The sequence below is a fragment of the Monodelphis domestica genome, chromosome 5 (genome assembly GCF_027887165.1).
Source record: "Monodelphis domestica isolate mMonDom1 chromosome 5, mMonDom1.pri, whole genome shotgun sequence".
Lineage (NCBI taxonomy): Eukaryota > Metazoa > Chordata > Mammalia > Didelphimorphia > Didelphidae > Monodelphis > Monodelphis domestica.
In genome coordinates, this window is record NC_077231.1 from 88,760,202 (window position 1) to 88,776,109 (window position 15,908).

The 15,908-nt window shown below is 39.4% G+C and overlaps 1 protein-coding gene across 1 annotated transcript in view; it reads right to left on the reverse strand.

Moving 5' to 3' along the window:
- Positions 1-243: 243 nt before the first annotated feature.
- LOC100020693 (sodium-coupled monocarboxylate transporter 1-like) overlaps positions 244-15,908 on the reverse strand; it is a 58,033-nt gene continuing 42,368 nt past the window's right edge. The window contains exons 11-15 of the mRNA XM_001373063.5: positions 13,563-13,649; positions 10,184-10,401; positions 9,327-9,430; positions 7,138-7,217; positions 244-5,262 (exon numbers count right to left, since the gene is read on the reverse strand). Coding sequence (XP_001373100.2) covers positions 5,137-5,262; positions 7,138-7,217; positions 9,327-9,430; positions 10,184-10,401; positions 13,563-13,649 — 615 coding nt within the window. The 3' untranslated portion in view covers positions 244-5,136. The remainder of the gene's footprint in view (positions 5,263-7,137; positions 7,218-9,326; positions 9,431-10,183; positions 10,402-13,562; positions 13,650-15,908) is intronic.

Below are 15,908 nucleotides of genomic sequence, written 5' to 3' on the forward strand. Positions count from 1 at the left end.
GGATAGCAGTGTTTGTGCCCTATTTTTAATAATTTGCATGCCATTTGACATTACCAAATGTCAATTAGTTGTCAGAAATGAAAGAGGCTCCTTTCTTTACATGCCTGAACAAAATACTTATACTATCTGGAAATGTTTCTTGAAACAGGAGGTAAGGCATCCTTTTGTAAAAAGTATGAAATAAAATAAGTGAAATTCTGTTGATATTTATTTCCCCCTCCACAAAAAAAAAATACACAGCTATAGAGGATCTCCAAAAAGTTTAATCAATGAAGTTAAGTAAGCAGAAGCAATATAATAATTTTTATGACAGTACAAAGGGTCCACACATTTTTTCATAACAGATGGTAGAACAGAACCCAACACATCTAAAGGTAATCAATTAATAACTTAAGAAGCAAATGTTGATGTCCATAAAAGAATATCATGATACTAACAGTTCTTAGGCAATATAAATATCCCATGTCATCATGAAACGAATGGGGTTCTAAGGATTTCCAACACTGTATATTTGTACTACAAATTTCAGAATATAATTTGGGCATTTCCAGTAATATTGCTTATTATATTTTCCTGGCATAAAAGCAAATTCTGACAGTTGTTTCCTTGTTAACTTGTCAGATGTTCTCCTTCATCCCAATCTGTATCCATATTGCAGCTCTTGAGAAGATACTTTGTTCTAAGACCTCAGTTTCACCAAGTCATCCAGTGACATAGTTTTTATTATTTCCAGTCGTTTAAAGTTACTTGCAGTGGTTACTCTGTAGAGTAGCCTGAAAGATTTTATTAGTCCATAGGCCAATGGATGGAGTCAGCTAGGTGGCTGAAAGAATAGAGTCTGCAGTCAGGATTTCAAATTCTGTTTCAGACACTTAGAAGTTGTATTACCCTGGACAAGTCACTTCACCTCTGTTTTGCTTTAATCCCCTAGAGAAGGAAATGACAAACTATGCCAGTATGCCTTCCAAAAAAAACCTCATGGAACAGTATGGCCCTTGGAGTTGTGAAGAGTTGTCCCTGACCCATCAATGAATAACAACAACAGTCAGTTGACTGCCCCAATGACCCATTGATATCCTCCCCATGTCAACAAAATGAAAGAAAGTCCCTTACATCATTGGGGGGTCCCCTGGTCAAGAATTGATGGGAGAGAATATTCATAGCTGTGCTCTTTGTGGTGGCCAAAAATTGGAAAACAAGGGGATGCCCTTCAATTGGGGAATGGCTGAGCAAATTGTGGTATATGTTGGTGATGGGATACTATTGTGCTCAAAGGAATAATAAAGTGGAGGAATTCCATGGAGACTGGAACAACCTCCAGGAAGTGATGCAGAGCGAGAGGAGCAGAACCAGGAGAACATTGTACACAGAGACTAATACACTGTGGTATAATCGAATGTAATGGACTTCTCCATTAGTGGCGGTGTAATGTCCCTGAACATTCTGCAGGGATTTAGGAGAAAAACACTATCCACAAGCAGAGGACAAACGGTGGGAGTAGAAACACTGAGGAAAAGCAACTGCCTGACTACAGTGGTTGAGGGGACATGACAGAGGAGAGACTCTAAACGAACACTCTAATGCAAATACTAACAACATGGCAATGGGTTCGAATCAAGAACACATGTGATACCCAGTGGAATCACGTGTCGGCTATGGGGGAGGGGGGAGAAAATGATCTTTGTCTCTAATGAATAATGCTTGGAAATTATCAAATAAAATATTATTTAAAAAAAAAAGAATTGATGGGAGAGCATGTAGAAGGGTTGCCCAGAAAAGAGCAAGCATGGATGAATGCTTTGGTGGAGGGACTATCCATAGAAATGAGACCATGAAGTCATTGGAATATCAACCTAATTCCCACTTGAAGATGAAGACAATAACAAAGGGCAATGTCAAGTTTAACTATTCCAAAATGTAACATAGCCAAGCCAGGTCTGGCTACAAGCACGGTGGGAATTTAAAGCAATCTTGGGTGGGTCTTACAGAGTGCCCCCCTTCTACCAAAGGGACAGGATATGGGCTGGCTTCTTTCCTTTGCAGTCACATTCATCTTGAGAGGTAGACAAACTTAATGTCTGACTTGCATTAGCACCAAAGTGAATCCCCAAAGTCACACAGAATCGCAGCTGCTGACATTTGCATGAAGCACTTAATGGCTTACATCTCTTGTGTCCCTGCATGAGACATGCTTGGGCTTAGGTGTGCCTAGTCTGCTGTATTATACATTATCAGTGTCTTCTCTTGTTCCCCACACCATTCTGAGCCCATCTTTGACTACATGTGTTATTCTCTCCAGTTTTCAGATGAGGAAACTGAGATTCCTAGAAGCTAAGCAAGTGTTAGAAGTGGGATCGAAACATAAGTCTTCCTGACTCCAGATCAAGCACTCTATTGGCTATCCACAGCCCACTTGGGTTTTTTCCATGGTTTCTCCACAGCATCTAGTAGCATAAATATTTATGTGGGACCTGAAGTCAGGAGGACCTGAGTTCAAATGCTGTCTCAAACATTTATGAGCTGTGTGACCCTGGTCTCAGTTCCCTCATCTATCAAAGGAGGATCATTATAGCACCCACTTCCCAGGGTTGTGAGAAGCAAATGAACTAATGCATTGTCAAGACTTTGCAAACCTTGAATCACTATCTAAATGCCAACAGCTATCACTCTATAAACGTTTGAATCAAGTTTAGGTGGACCTCTGCGAAATAAAGGCTTTTGTGTTCTCAGGGTCCGTCAAAGAGTAGCCTATTGATTACAACTGATGGCACAGAATGGAGCCAGGACTTCAGCTTTTCTTACACCAGATTTCCAGGGGAAGGAGAATTAGCCAGGATGATAACCCTCTGCTTCTTAGAGCCTGCCTTTACCTGAAGGCTCCTTCCAAGGGCCTAACAGGAGCCATTGAGCTTCCTGATGTGGTCCCTGCTATGTTTTCCTTTGCTGGAAATGTGTGGGGAAAAAATTAGAGCCTTAGCTTTCCATATTTCAGTCCCTTTAAGCCTCGTTTCAATAAGGGGGACAATAGTAAGATGGTAATTTCCATTTCCAAGATAGTGTCATATGTAAATGTTCACTTAATATACAGAAGTGTGAAATGAGTGTTAAGATGACTTCAATCAAACTAGATCTAAAAGTCAGCATCCTGCTCATTTAGAAATGTGTAAGAAAGATGAAAAACATGTTTTTCTTGCAAATAATAGTAGTTCATATTTCTCCAGCGCTCTAAGGTTTTTCAAAGAAACCATTGTCCTCACAAGAGCCCTGTGAGGTAGGTAGGGTTATATTATTTTCCTCATTTTACAGATGAGCAGCCTGGGAGCTCAGAGTATGTGACCGTCCTGGTGTCACATTGTTAGAAATGAGAAGAACTAGAATTGGAATCCATGACTTCTGATTTGGAAACTAGCATTTTCCCCAACACAGCAAGATGCCTTTTTAAAGCTTGAGTACTAGAATTCCAGAAGTACTTGAGGCATATGAATACAAAATAGTTTAGATAAATGCTACATACATATGTTTACATTCTGTGTCCCAACAAAATGGCAATTCCTTCAGGGTAGAGGCTGTTTCTTTTCTCTGTACCTAGAATAGTGCCTGGATTATAGTAAGCATTTGACAAATGCTCACTGAATGAATGTATAAACATTCACACTGTTTGCTGAAAATAATCCTCTTTCTCTCTTTTTTAAACTAGGAACATTTCAACATACTATAACAATATATTATTCCTCAAATATCAGGAACAAAAAGCAAATGGGAAATCTTTTTCTTATTTTTACATTTTTAAAAGGCATCTAAATAGTTCTTATTTTTGTTTTTTATTACTCCTATAATTTCATTGGTATAGAGAACTCCCAGTGATATAATTCCCTTTACCAATGCAAGTTGATAAGCAATTCACAGACGCAGAGAGTTTCCTGAGACTATGAGAGCTTCAGGGATTTACCCAGGGCTCAAAAAGTCAAGGGGTGTCAGAAAGGCAGGGCTTGAACTGAAGACTATCTTACCCCTAGCTTAGCTCTTTATCCACTAATATCAAAATTACCAGGTAGCAGGAAGCCAAGGACAAAAGGGCTCAGTCTTGCCAATTAGATTAAAATACAACTGGGAAATGTTTGACAAAATAAATAAAGGACAATACAACACAAATAATGTTCATTAGTGGTTTTCCAAGTCAATATGTGGCTTGGTTTGTAGTTGGCCCCACTGTGACAAAGCCAAGTCCAGCTTTCAAATATTTAGGGTAATTTTTTAAAAACCACATTTCTCAAATAGCATATGCTGTAAGTTTTACAAGGATAAAGTTTACAATGAAAGCTTGCAACCAAACTATTAGACTGGGAAAGAAGGTAAAATAAATAATGAATTACCTTTGAGCTTTTTGTATAGAAGGAGTAGGAGGGCATCATGTAAGAACAATTTTGATGTTTTTATACCATGATTAAATTATTAAACTAAATGAATAATTATTCAAAAAAAGAAAAACATTTTCCAATTATCAAAACAATAATACACCTTGGTCTTAATTTTCATGGTTCTCAATTAGGTTTTCTAAGAGTTCACTGTGGATGAAATGGAATGATCCAGTTTCTAGGATGTGGTCCATTTTGGATTACAGATGTTTTCCTGGATGTCAAATCCAGAATAGAGGGTGTATATGGTTTTGTCAGTTTGTTTTTCATGGAGGATTGGATGGATGGGAGGTGAAGACATGGAATTGTTAGCACCAAGGCCAAATAAAGCAGAGTCTTACATCTAACAAGAACCAGGACCAAAAGGACCAGTACTAGGATGAGACATGACCAAAAGCCCAGAAGTGCTGGCGCGTTAGTCAAAGGGGATCTGAAAGTATATAGATATAGGGCTAGGGATGGAGACTGGCCCTGTGATTTCATTGGCACAGGGAACTCCCAAGTAAGGAAACTCTCTCTCCCAATGCAAGTCAGCACCTTCTTTGTACCTTACAGTTTTATAGTTATTTGGAGCACTGGGTACAGTGACTTGGTTAGGTTTACCCAGTCAACAGAGGGTACAAAAATGTCAAAGGTATTCTAAAATAAAATCTAAATTCAATCTTAGAAAAAAGTGTAAAAAATAACAAGGCATTCAAGTTCACCCAAGATGAGAGCTGCCTCAGAAATGTGCCCTATAGGTCTTTCCATTTTCTTCTTTGAAGTTCATTTCAATGTGGTTGAAGGCAGGGTTAGAAGTGCCGCCATCTTCCATTGCATAAGGTTGGTGGTTTAAAGGTCGTTTCTCCTAAAAAGAAAAGTTAACTGGTTACATCAATACTCTGAAAATGGGTAGTAGCTTCTTCAGTCAAGGTTCTCCCTCTAATAGTGGGAATCACACCCCTCTTTGTCTTAATAGGTGTTCCCCAAGAGTAGTTGTAGCTGACAAACACTTCCACTTAGTAGCCAACCTTTTGGTGACGAGTCTCTCAGTCCCCACCAAGGGAAGGGTTTTCCAGAGCTTGGCCTCCACTAATATAGTTTTCAAGGTGCCAGCATTAACTCCCTGCCATCATAAACCAAGATCATTAGATTTTAATGAAGGAATGGAGGTAGGATGGGCCATACAACATGCATAATTGCAAATAATTGATGCTTTAAATTTTTTCTTTAATTCTTTAGGTTACACAGTAGATTGAGATGTTGGACCTGGGCTTAGGAAGATCTGAGTTCAAATCTATCCTCAGACACTTCCTGGCTGTGTAACCCTAAGCAAGACTTATAGCTCTTGTCTACCTCAGTTTCTTCATCTACAAAATGGGGATAATAACATGTAAACCTTTCAGGGTAGTTGTTTTTAAAATAAATAAAATGAGATCACTAAATAAAATATAAAAGCAAAAAGCATGAGATAATATTTGTAAAGCATTTGTCATATCTTAAAGTACTATATAAATTCTAGTTGTTATTTATTATCGACTTCCTATTCTAATGAAGAAATAATTCAGAACAAACATATTATTAACCTTCATTAGTTCAAAAAGGATCTTTGTCAACAAATATAACCCCTAACCTCCTCCACTTATAATGCTTCCTCACAGACATGTATGCTCACACACATGCATATGTGTTTACATGTTCATTTCTATGTGTATGTGTATACATCTATTGGGAAAGGGTTTTTTGGTGTGGGGAATATCAACTGATAACAATATAACATATTGTGGTACATGAATGTAACAGAAGGCTATTATACCCTAAGAAAAGAAGAAAAAGATAATTCAGAGAAACCCAGGAAACCTTGTGTGGACCGATGCTGAGTAAAGTGAGCAGAACCAGGAAGGCAATTTATACAATACATAAATCAACAATTTTAAAAGATCTATAAGCATGTCTATATGTATGTATATAGACACACATTCATATAGGTATACACATACCTATGTCATATTACCTATATATTATATTTACACACATGTATGCAAATCTACTAGGAGTCCCAAAAGTCTTAGTGCAATTTCCACTAAGACTTTTGAGATATTCTGTATATAGGGGGAGAGACAGAGAGACAGACAGAGACAAAGACAGAGAGTGAGACAGGAACAGACAGACAGACAGACAGACAGACAGAGAGAATATGGATCTGTGATTTTATTATTCCTTTCGTATGGAGAACTTCTAATGGAGAAATTCTGCTAGTGTAGACCATTCAGCAATGTAGTCAGGGAATTGCCTGGGGTACTGAGAGGCAGTGTCTTGCCCAAAATCATAGAGCCAGTGGTGTTAGAGGCAGAATTTGAACTCAGGTTTTCCTGGCTCAAGATCAGCTCTCTCCTGACCATAACACAATGCTTCTCTTCCACTCTTAATATATAACTCTTAATAAAAATCACCTTGGCTGGGGTGGGGGAAATCAGTATCTAGTAGTCAAACATCTGGAGCTAAACCTTGATACAATTAGATAGAGGAGACCCATTTGATAGATCCTGCCAGAACTCCCATTCTATTCACAGATGCTTTGACCTCCCCGGGTCATCTCCATCATTAGTGATATTACTAATACTAATTAATTGCCTCTTTTTTCTACTATGCTTGGGGATGGAGGGAAAGAGGAAAATAAGGAAATCTTTTCCTATTTTAAAAGTATAGGAATGCTCTTATTTATTTAAGGAAAAAAACCTACCCTCTTGGAAAAGTCAAAGTTGGATAAAAAGTCTTCTTTTGTTAGTAGAAATCTGTCCTCCACACACTGTTTTCTTCCTCCTGAAAAACACAGAAGCATAAGCCAAATCTTTTTTAGGAGAACTGAGGATATTCAGAAATAAAAATTTCTCTAGTCTAAAATCCTTTTCAGATTTATCAGAAGAAAATAAATTTTATCCATCCTTAATCTAACTCCCTAGGAAGCCATGATCTCTACTAAAATCCTCTTCCTCCTTTCCCTTAGTTTCAAACTTGTTTTCTTAGGAAAGTGTCCAAGAAGGAAGGGAAACTGTGGCCTTGGAAAGTGGATAGGTGGAAAAAAATAATGAGAAATCATTTCTGTCTCTCTAACCCTAGCACCTAAACTCCATGTCCCCTATATAGTGAAAACTTAATAAATGCTTGTGGTTTAAATAATTCATTCAGGGGCAGCGGGGTGGCTCCGTGGATTTGACTTCAGACACTTCCTAGCTGTGTGACCCTGGGTAAGTCACTCAACCTCCATTGCCTAGCCCTTACCCCTCTTCTGCCCTGGAATCAATACACAGTATCAATTCTAGGATAGAAGGTGAGGGTTACAAAATAAATAATAATTTTAAAAAATTACAAACCACTCAAGGTTCCCACTTACAAATAGGAGTAAATAATTGTCAGGTTCCAGTACCAGAATTGTAATTGAGAAAGTGAAAGGAATATTGACTATGATAACTAGTAGGATTTGCTCAAGCCTCCATTTTTCCAGGGGTTTCTGATACATAACAAAAATCCTTTGGGACTATAAACTAAGCTTGAGAAATAGGGAACTACCAAGTAACAGCACCAACCCAACTGAGAACATTCCTAGAATCCTTTCTGGATACAATGATCATTTTTCTGGATCTTGCCAGGAAGAGCTCCAGAGATTTCCTAATAAGATAACTGTTATCAGCCTGTCCCCAAAAGTCACTCCAAGGGCTTACAGTTAAAAATTTGCTGTCATACCTGTCCCTCAAGCAATAATCTTAGTTTTCTTTTTCCCTTCCTCCTCTTTCAAACAACAAAAGCTGGCTAATTTATGTATCTGATGGGCACCTCTCCTTAGGAGAGGGGTTCAGGAATGCATGCATGCATGCAGACTAGTTCTGCAGAGAAGAATACATTTAGATTCCCTTGGCTTCTGCCTCAGTTTCTAAGTGTTTTTCACTCAATTTGGTGGGGTCAGACATTTGGGAAGATAATGGGTAGACATCATATAGAATAACTGATACTGTAAATTACCACATAAAGTTTATCTAAAAAAAAAAAATAGCAATGTTGGGGACGGGCAGATGGTTCAGTGGATTGAGAGCCAGGCTTAGAGATAGGAGATCCTTGGTTCAAATGTGGCTTCAGACACTTCTGAGCTATGTGACCTTGGACAAGTCATTTACCCCTATTGCCCACCCCTTACTGCTCTTCTACATGGGAACTGTCAACATGGAATCTAGAAGCCCCCAAACTTGTGGCCTAGAAAGATTTAGTAATCCTCAGTTTATTTAGCTTGGGGGTAGAAACCCCAGGTTGGACCTTGTCACAAGAGAGTTCCTCCCAGAGGGAAAGTCCAACTTCTGGGGTCTCATACTAACAACAGACCTTAAAAGATTTTAAGTGGGGAGGGCTAATTGGGTCAGGTGTGGAGTATCTCTTTTGTCCCAATGGTTTCTCCCCTCAGGCCAAACTCCTTTACCAAAGTGCCCCCCCTGGACTGGGTCTTTCCCTTTTGTGTCCTTTGTAAAGCATCAGCCCCTCACTGTTATTCCTGTCTGAGACTCCTCATTTTCCTTTGTTACCATTGTAAAGCCAATCAACTATCCCTCTCATCCTCAGCCCCCATGTTTCACCTAGAAAGGTATTTAAGCTCCCCAACTGTAATAACTACTAGGAATTATCCAATCTAGCCTGGTTGGTGTTCCCAGGGGTCCGTGTCCAGAGCAACCAGAGTGCAATCCTCAGATGTGGCATGCAGCTCTTGTCTCAAGGCCTGCTATCCCAATGAACTCCTTTCCCTTGATTAAAGAGTGATTTTTGACTATTTCGTAGCTCTGTTTTTTCCAGTCAACAGAACCAATACATAGCATTGATTTTAAGACAAAAGGTAAGAGTTCTTAAACAAGCAAACAAATAAAAGAATAGCAATGAAGCAACAAGTACCTGTTAGGAGGCTAACAATTATTCCCACAAATAGAGTGACCAGTGTTCCAATGGTGCTGAAGTACAGATATGATAAGGAATACCAGTTATCCATTAGAGGAGTTCTAGAAAGAGGAGGGAAAGGCTTCATTATAAGATTACTCACCTAAAAAACAAGAGGTAGTCAATAGGTTCCATTCAGATGCACAAAGAACTCATCAATTGTGCAGAGAACTAGAAGAAGGACCACCATGCTACAATGGCACCCTCTGTGTACATTTTATGGGAAGACATGAAGGAAGGTCAAATAGGATGAGTAGATAGGAGTGCACTGAGATCTGTATTGGTTTTTTTGTAAGAAATTTTATATTCATTTTTAACATATATTTTCTACAATTGGGGGGTCCAGATTCTTTCCCGCCCACCCTCTCCTCCCCTTCCCTGAAATGCTAAGCAATTTGATATAGATTATATGTGTACAATCATAAGAAATGTTTTTTTTTCCATATTAGTCACTTTGTAGAAGTGGGTTATGTATTTTTGAGAGATTCACACATTTGTGATTTCACAGATCTATGGAAGTAGCAGTGATCCCCAAGGCAAAGTGGTAAACAGTCTTTGGAGCCTTTACTTTTAAAAATATTTCATCGTAAAGTTTATTTCAGGGGCAGCTGGGTGGCTCAGTATATGGAGAGCCACGCCAGAGATGGGAGGTCCGGGTTCAAATCTAGCCTCAGAGATTTCCTAGCTGTTTGACCCTAGGCAAATGACAGCCCCATAGCCAGCTCTTACAGCTCTAGTCCAGGGAATCGATACTTAGTATTGATTCTAAGATAAAAGGCAAGGGTTTTAAAAACCAAAAAAACTTATTTCAATACCTTTCAACATTGTGAATTTGAAAAGCACTCGTAGAAAATGGCATTTCCGTGGTGGTGGCCGTGGTCCAGTTCCCCGGCGGAGCTAAGCTGGTAGTGTTACAACCATCAGTAACCAGGCTCAAAGGTAGAGTCCTCTCTGGAAGGGGGGGATAAAGTTGAGCTCCAATTCCAACCCAAAGGGAAACGGCAAATCCAGCAAAGAGTCCTACAAATGCCCCCTGCAAAACAGAAGTGCTTTTGAGAAGAACACGTCCACGTGGAATCGAGAAGTCCCCAAACTTGTAACCTAGAAAGGTTTAGTGATTCCCAGTTTTATTCAGCTGGGAGATGGGAGCCTCAGCTCTGAGCCTGTTCCTGGGAGAATCCACCATCCACTTCAGAGGGAGGCTAAGGCTTTGGCGCTAGAGGCAGCGCATCAGTTTCATCAGCTGGAGGAGGGTGTGATATCCTGGGAGGGGCTTCTGGAGACTAGAAGAGACACTGGGCTTGGGCCTGGGCTTGGCCCCCATCGGAAGTGGATGGTGGATTCTCCCAGGAACAGGCTCAAGCCTGAGGCTCTCGCCTCTGAGCTGAATAAAACTGGGAATCACTACATCTTTCCAAGCTACAGGTTTGGGGACTTCTCGATTCCACGTTGACAAAAACAATCGTTTTTTGTTTTTTTTTTTTTTGAAGGAAAAAGGAATGGGTGGAGTAATAATGCAAACTTTTCACCTGAGTTCCTAACACATATTAAGCACTCAAACATCTATTGAGCTCTTACAACAGGCTAAGTCATATCACAGTAAATAGTTAGCAAATTCTTATTTATCTTATAGTGATAGGAGTAGAAAGAGCCCAGAATTAGGATCCTGACTGTTTAATTTATCTTAAATAAATTGACAATGAATCAAATTAATAAATGTTTAATTAATAAGATCAATAAATTAGAATTACTTAAATCCTGTTACTATCTGTATCATCTAAAGAAAGTCAACTTGTTACAGTTTAAAAAAGTTTCAAACTTTTTAAAAATCATAAATCTAGTTTTTCTCTCCCTCCCCCAACTCCCAACTAAAAAGAAAAGTAAAGCTTTTGTAAAAAATGCACATAATCAGGAAAACAAATTCTCACTTTGGCCATGGCTAACAAATATATGTCTTATTCTGCACCTTGGGTTTGGGGATTAGCCTCAATTTCCTCATCTGTTAATTGAAGATAATGCATTAGATCATCTCTTTAGTCCTTTTTGTATCTAGATTTATATTCCTATGATCTTTCCTATGTATCATTCCTTTTCAATCTATCACCATATCTTGTCCATTTCTCCTTTGAAAGGTCTCCCATCTCTACCTCTTCTCCCTTCTCATTGCCATTTCCCTAGTCAGTTCATGGAAGCAGCTAGGTGCCACAGTGCATGAAGTGAGGGTCTAGAGTCAAAAAGACTTATCTTCTTGAGTTCAAATCTGACTTCAAACACTTACTAGCTGTGTGACCCTGAGTATGTCACTTAGCCCTCTTTGCCTCTGTAAAATGAGCTGGAGAAGAAAATGGCCAACCACTCCAATATCTTTACCAAGAAAACCCCAAATGGGGTCACAAAGAATCAGATACAACTGAAGTGACTGAACAACAGTCATCTCATACCTCCAAACTATCTTCCTCAGCTCCAAAGTCAATGTTTTTACTTTTAAAAAAAATTTCAAGTTATAAAGTCATTGACCCTGATCCATGAACTGAAAATGAAGAAGGCTAAGAAGGAGTAAACAAAGTTTATGATTGTTTTCCAAACTGGGAACTTAATTTGTCAAATCTAATGCTTCAAGCAAGCATTTCTAGGTTCAACTTACAGTAGATGAAAGGTAAAAAAAGAGGGAAAAATTGAGTAGATGAGGCAGTAACTATGAAACCTAGCTGTAACATAGTGTATAATAGAGCAGTATTATATAGAGTAAGAAGACTGGATTTATAGTCAGAGGACCTGGGTTTGAATTTTGCCTCAACCAGAGCAGTTGGATAAATCACTTAGATTCTTTTGGTCTCAGCTTCCTCATCTTATAAAATAAGGAAGTTGGGCTAGAGAACTCTGATGTCCTTTCCAACTCTAAATCTATGACTAAAATTATTGGAGCTGAGCCTCCTCATCCACAAAATGAAGAAGTTGCACTAGATGATATCTAAGGTCTCTCCTAGATCTAATTCTTTGGTCCTGTGATCCCAGCCAGACCAAGCAGAGAGCACTGTAAATTACTAAAAAAGTAAACAAAGAAAAGCCACTAATATGAACTCTCATGGACTTGTACTATTTTTTAAAACTCTTACTTTCTTTCTTAGAATCAGTATGGTATATTGGACCCAAGGCAGAAGAGTGGCAAGGGCTAAGCAATTAGTTAAGTGACTTGCCCAGGGTCACACAGGTAGGACATATTTGAGATCACATTTGAACACAGGATCTCCTGTCTCTAGACATGGCTTTCAATCCATTGAGTCATCTAGCTGCCCTCTGTCGGTGCTTCATCTTAAGAAGGCAGCTTGGGATAGTGGAAAGAGAGATAACTCTACAGTCAAAGGTTGTTGTTCAGTTCTTTCAATTGTGTCTAACTTTTTGTGATCTTATTTGGGGTTTCTTGGCAGAGACACTGGAGTAGTTTGCCATTTCCTTCTCCAGATCATTTTATGGAAACTGAGGCAAACAGGGTAAAATGACTTGCACAGTAACTCAGAGCTAAGAAGCATCTGAGGCAAGATTTGAATTCAAGAAGAGGAATCTTTCTGATTCCAAGTCCAGGGCTCTATCCAGTGTACTACTTAGATGCTCTAGAGTTAGAGTACCCAGGGTTAAACTCCTGATTCTGATATTTATTACATTTAACCTTGTACAAGTCACGTATACTCTCTGAACCTCAGTTTCCTCACCTGAAAAATAAGGGTATTAGCCTAGATGGTGCATGAAGTCCCTTCTAGCTCCAGACTGATATGATTCTATACTCTCCACATTACATCACATGTCCTCATAGACTGTCTTGACATCTGCCTGCCTCCTAGTGCCTAGATGAGGCAGTAGATGACTGCCTTCCTCACCCATTTCCACTTGCATGCTGGGCATAGACTCCATAGCACTATTACTTCTGGAAAAGGCAAGTCAGTGGACCATCCCCTACATCAACTCACCATCCCAGTGACTCACCACAGCAAACCCCCTCCCTGGCACCACTCACTGATACATGCTACTTTCTCTTATTAAAGAGTAATCTTGAGGGAGGAATCTCTCTCTTGGTCTTTATATTTCTTTCACCAGTGCTTAGCATCATACCCAACATATCATAAGCACTAAAGAAATCTTTTTTCATTCATTCACTCATTCACTTTGAGGAAATGCTATCTTCGTGATCATACTTACAATTGAGTTGGCACAGGGGACCAAGATGCCCAGAGAAAACAAGCCCAAAAGTGGTCCACCAATCATGCCAAAGATACTTAGTGCTGCCTAGGAAGAGAAGAAAATGTCACGATTTAGCTGTGAGGGGCCCCCCAAAATGTTAGTTTCTCACTTTGGAGAGGAAAAAATGGAAGACTAATAACAGCAACCAAAAACATATGCTGGCTTTCCTGAAATGCAAATGAGGTTTGATGGAGTATTATGAGTGAGTCTGAGAGAAAAATCCAGATCCCTTGTAGTGGAGTCACCAGAAGGGCCCCAAATGTAACAGGGCAAGAGAGGCTGGTTATGTTGATTACAGTGGAGGAAAAAGGTTGATAGGAAGAAATCAGTTCAGTAATACAAGGATCAGAGCCAGATTGTATCTGAGTAATGAATGAGCTACCCACCGCCATCCCACCTCACTCCCTGCCATCACCAGAAAAAAACAAACAAACAAAAAAATTGGTATGTATTTCTTAACCGGATGTAGTGGAAGAAAGTGAGGCTAGAAGCCACTGCTTTAGTTTTGTGATTCTAGGCTAGGAACTTAATGTTTCAGCTGCTCAGTTTAATAAAATGAGAGGAGCCTGCCTAGAATGAACCATAAAAATACTTTCTAGCTCCAAAATTCTTTGATTCTATTTGGGCTGTCACATTATGGGTTCAACTCTCTGCTTTGCCACTTCTTGCCTATGTGACCTGGGACAAGTCCCATAAACTCTCTGAATGTCAGTATTCTCATTGGTAGAATGAAAGCATTGGGCTAGGTGATCTCTAAGGTCCTTTCCAGTTCTGAGTCTAATCTAAAGGATCTAAAATACTTAGCATAGGATTTCAAGGGACATAAGAAGGCATAATTTGGTGAAGAACAGAAGCCATGGAATACAAGGTAGATTTAGAATCAACAACATAAGGAAAGATTTCTTCCCCCCCCCCTAAAACCCTTACCTTCCACCTTAGAATCAATACTATGTATTGATTCCAAGACAGAAGAATGGTGAGGACTACACAATGGGGGTTAAGTGACTTGCCCAGGGTCACACAGCTGGGAAGTGTCTGGGGCCAGATTTGAACCCAGGGACCCCAATCCACTGAATTACCCAGCTGCCCCCAAGATTTCTTATTAATTGGAGTTATCCAAAAATGAAATAGTAGTGAAATTATAGCCATTGAAGTCTTCGAGATGACAAATAACTCTATTTCTCAGTTAGATTATAGAGAGCATTGTTGTATGGGTTGAACTGCAATGACTTCCAAGATTCTTGCAACTCTTAGATTCAATGACAAAGACCAGTGGACTTAAATTTGAAAGGGAGTTAATGTATCTAAAATGTATGCATAGAATCCAAGAATGATGATTGTCTAAGGAGAGGGTTATGGCATATAGAATATGCTGGTAAGAAAAGAGGCAAAGCATACTAAGTGTCAGAAATGGAGAAAAGAAAACAACAAAACTCACATTTAACAAGAACTGCACTGAAAGAAACAGAAAGAGAAAGAAAAGAGACAGAGGGAGAGAGAGAGGAAGGGAAAGAGAGAGAGAGAGAGAACTAGAAAGCTAGAGGCCAAATATACTCACATGTATGTCTATAGCCATATGGAAACATAAATTCTTATTTATATGCAGACACATATATGTGTAGGTATATATGTGTGTATGTATATACCATATACACACACAGAAAGACATGATGCTATCTAGGAACTTTCTGTTCATCACAGATGCTGGATGATGTAATGACCAACAGGAATTACAACTCATAAAGCCATTCCAAGATTTAGTTTATCTTCACCACCCCCTTTTCAATGAATGATCAGAAGTAGACTTCCCAGTTATGGAAATGTTTTCCAATGGCAAGTGAGCAAAAGCTAGAATATCTGAAGTTATTCATTCTTCATTTTCAAAGAGGACCATCTTGACTTTCACAGGAATTGGACTTAAGTGAGGTAGTGTTGCACAAAGACATCAGCCTCACTCTCTTCTAGAGTCATGGAAGTCCAGTGGCAAGACAAAAGTCAGGACAGCTGGCAATGGCCCAGGATGCTGCAGATGACTTTGGCATCTTCAGTGTCTGACCAAGCTCTAATCACTCCATAGCACCTGCATCAGCCTCCTTCATGGCCACTGGAAACAGATTTTTCTCATCCACCCATTCTGCTGGAAAATCTTCACATGCTTGGGGTAGACATCCTTCCTAACTCACGTTACCCTCAATGTCATTTAGCCCATAATGTGCCAAGATAGTTTTACCAGGGATGGCCACTCTACATGCTACAGCTTCTTGGAGCCACCGATGAGAGTTGAGTAAAAGGTGGACACCAAAG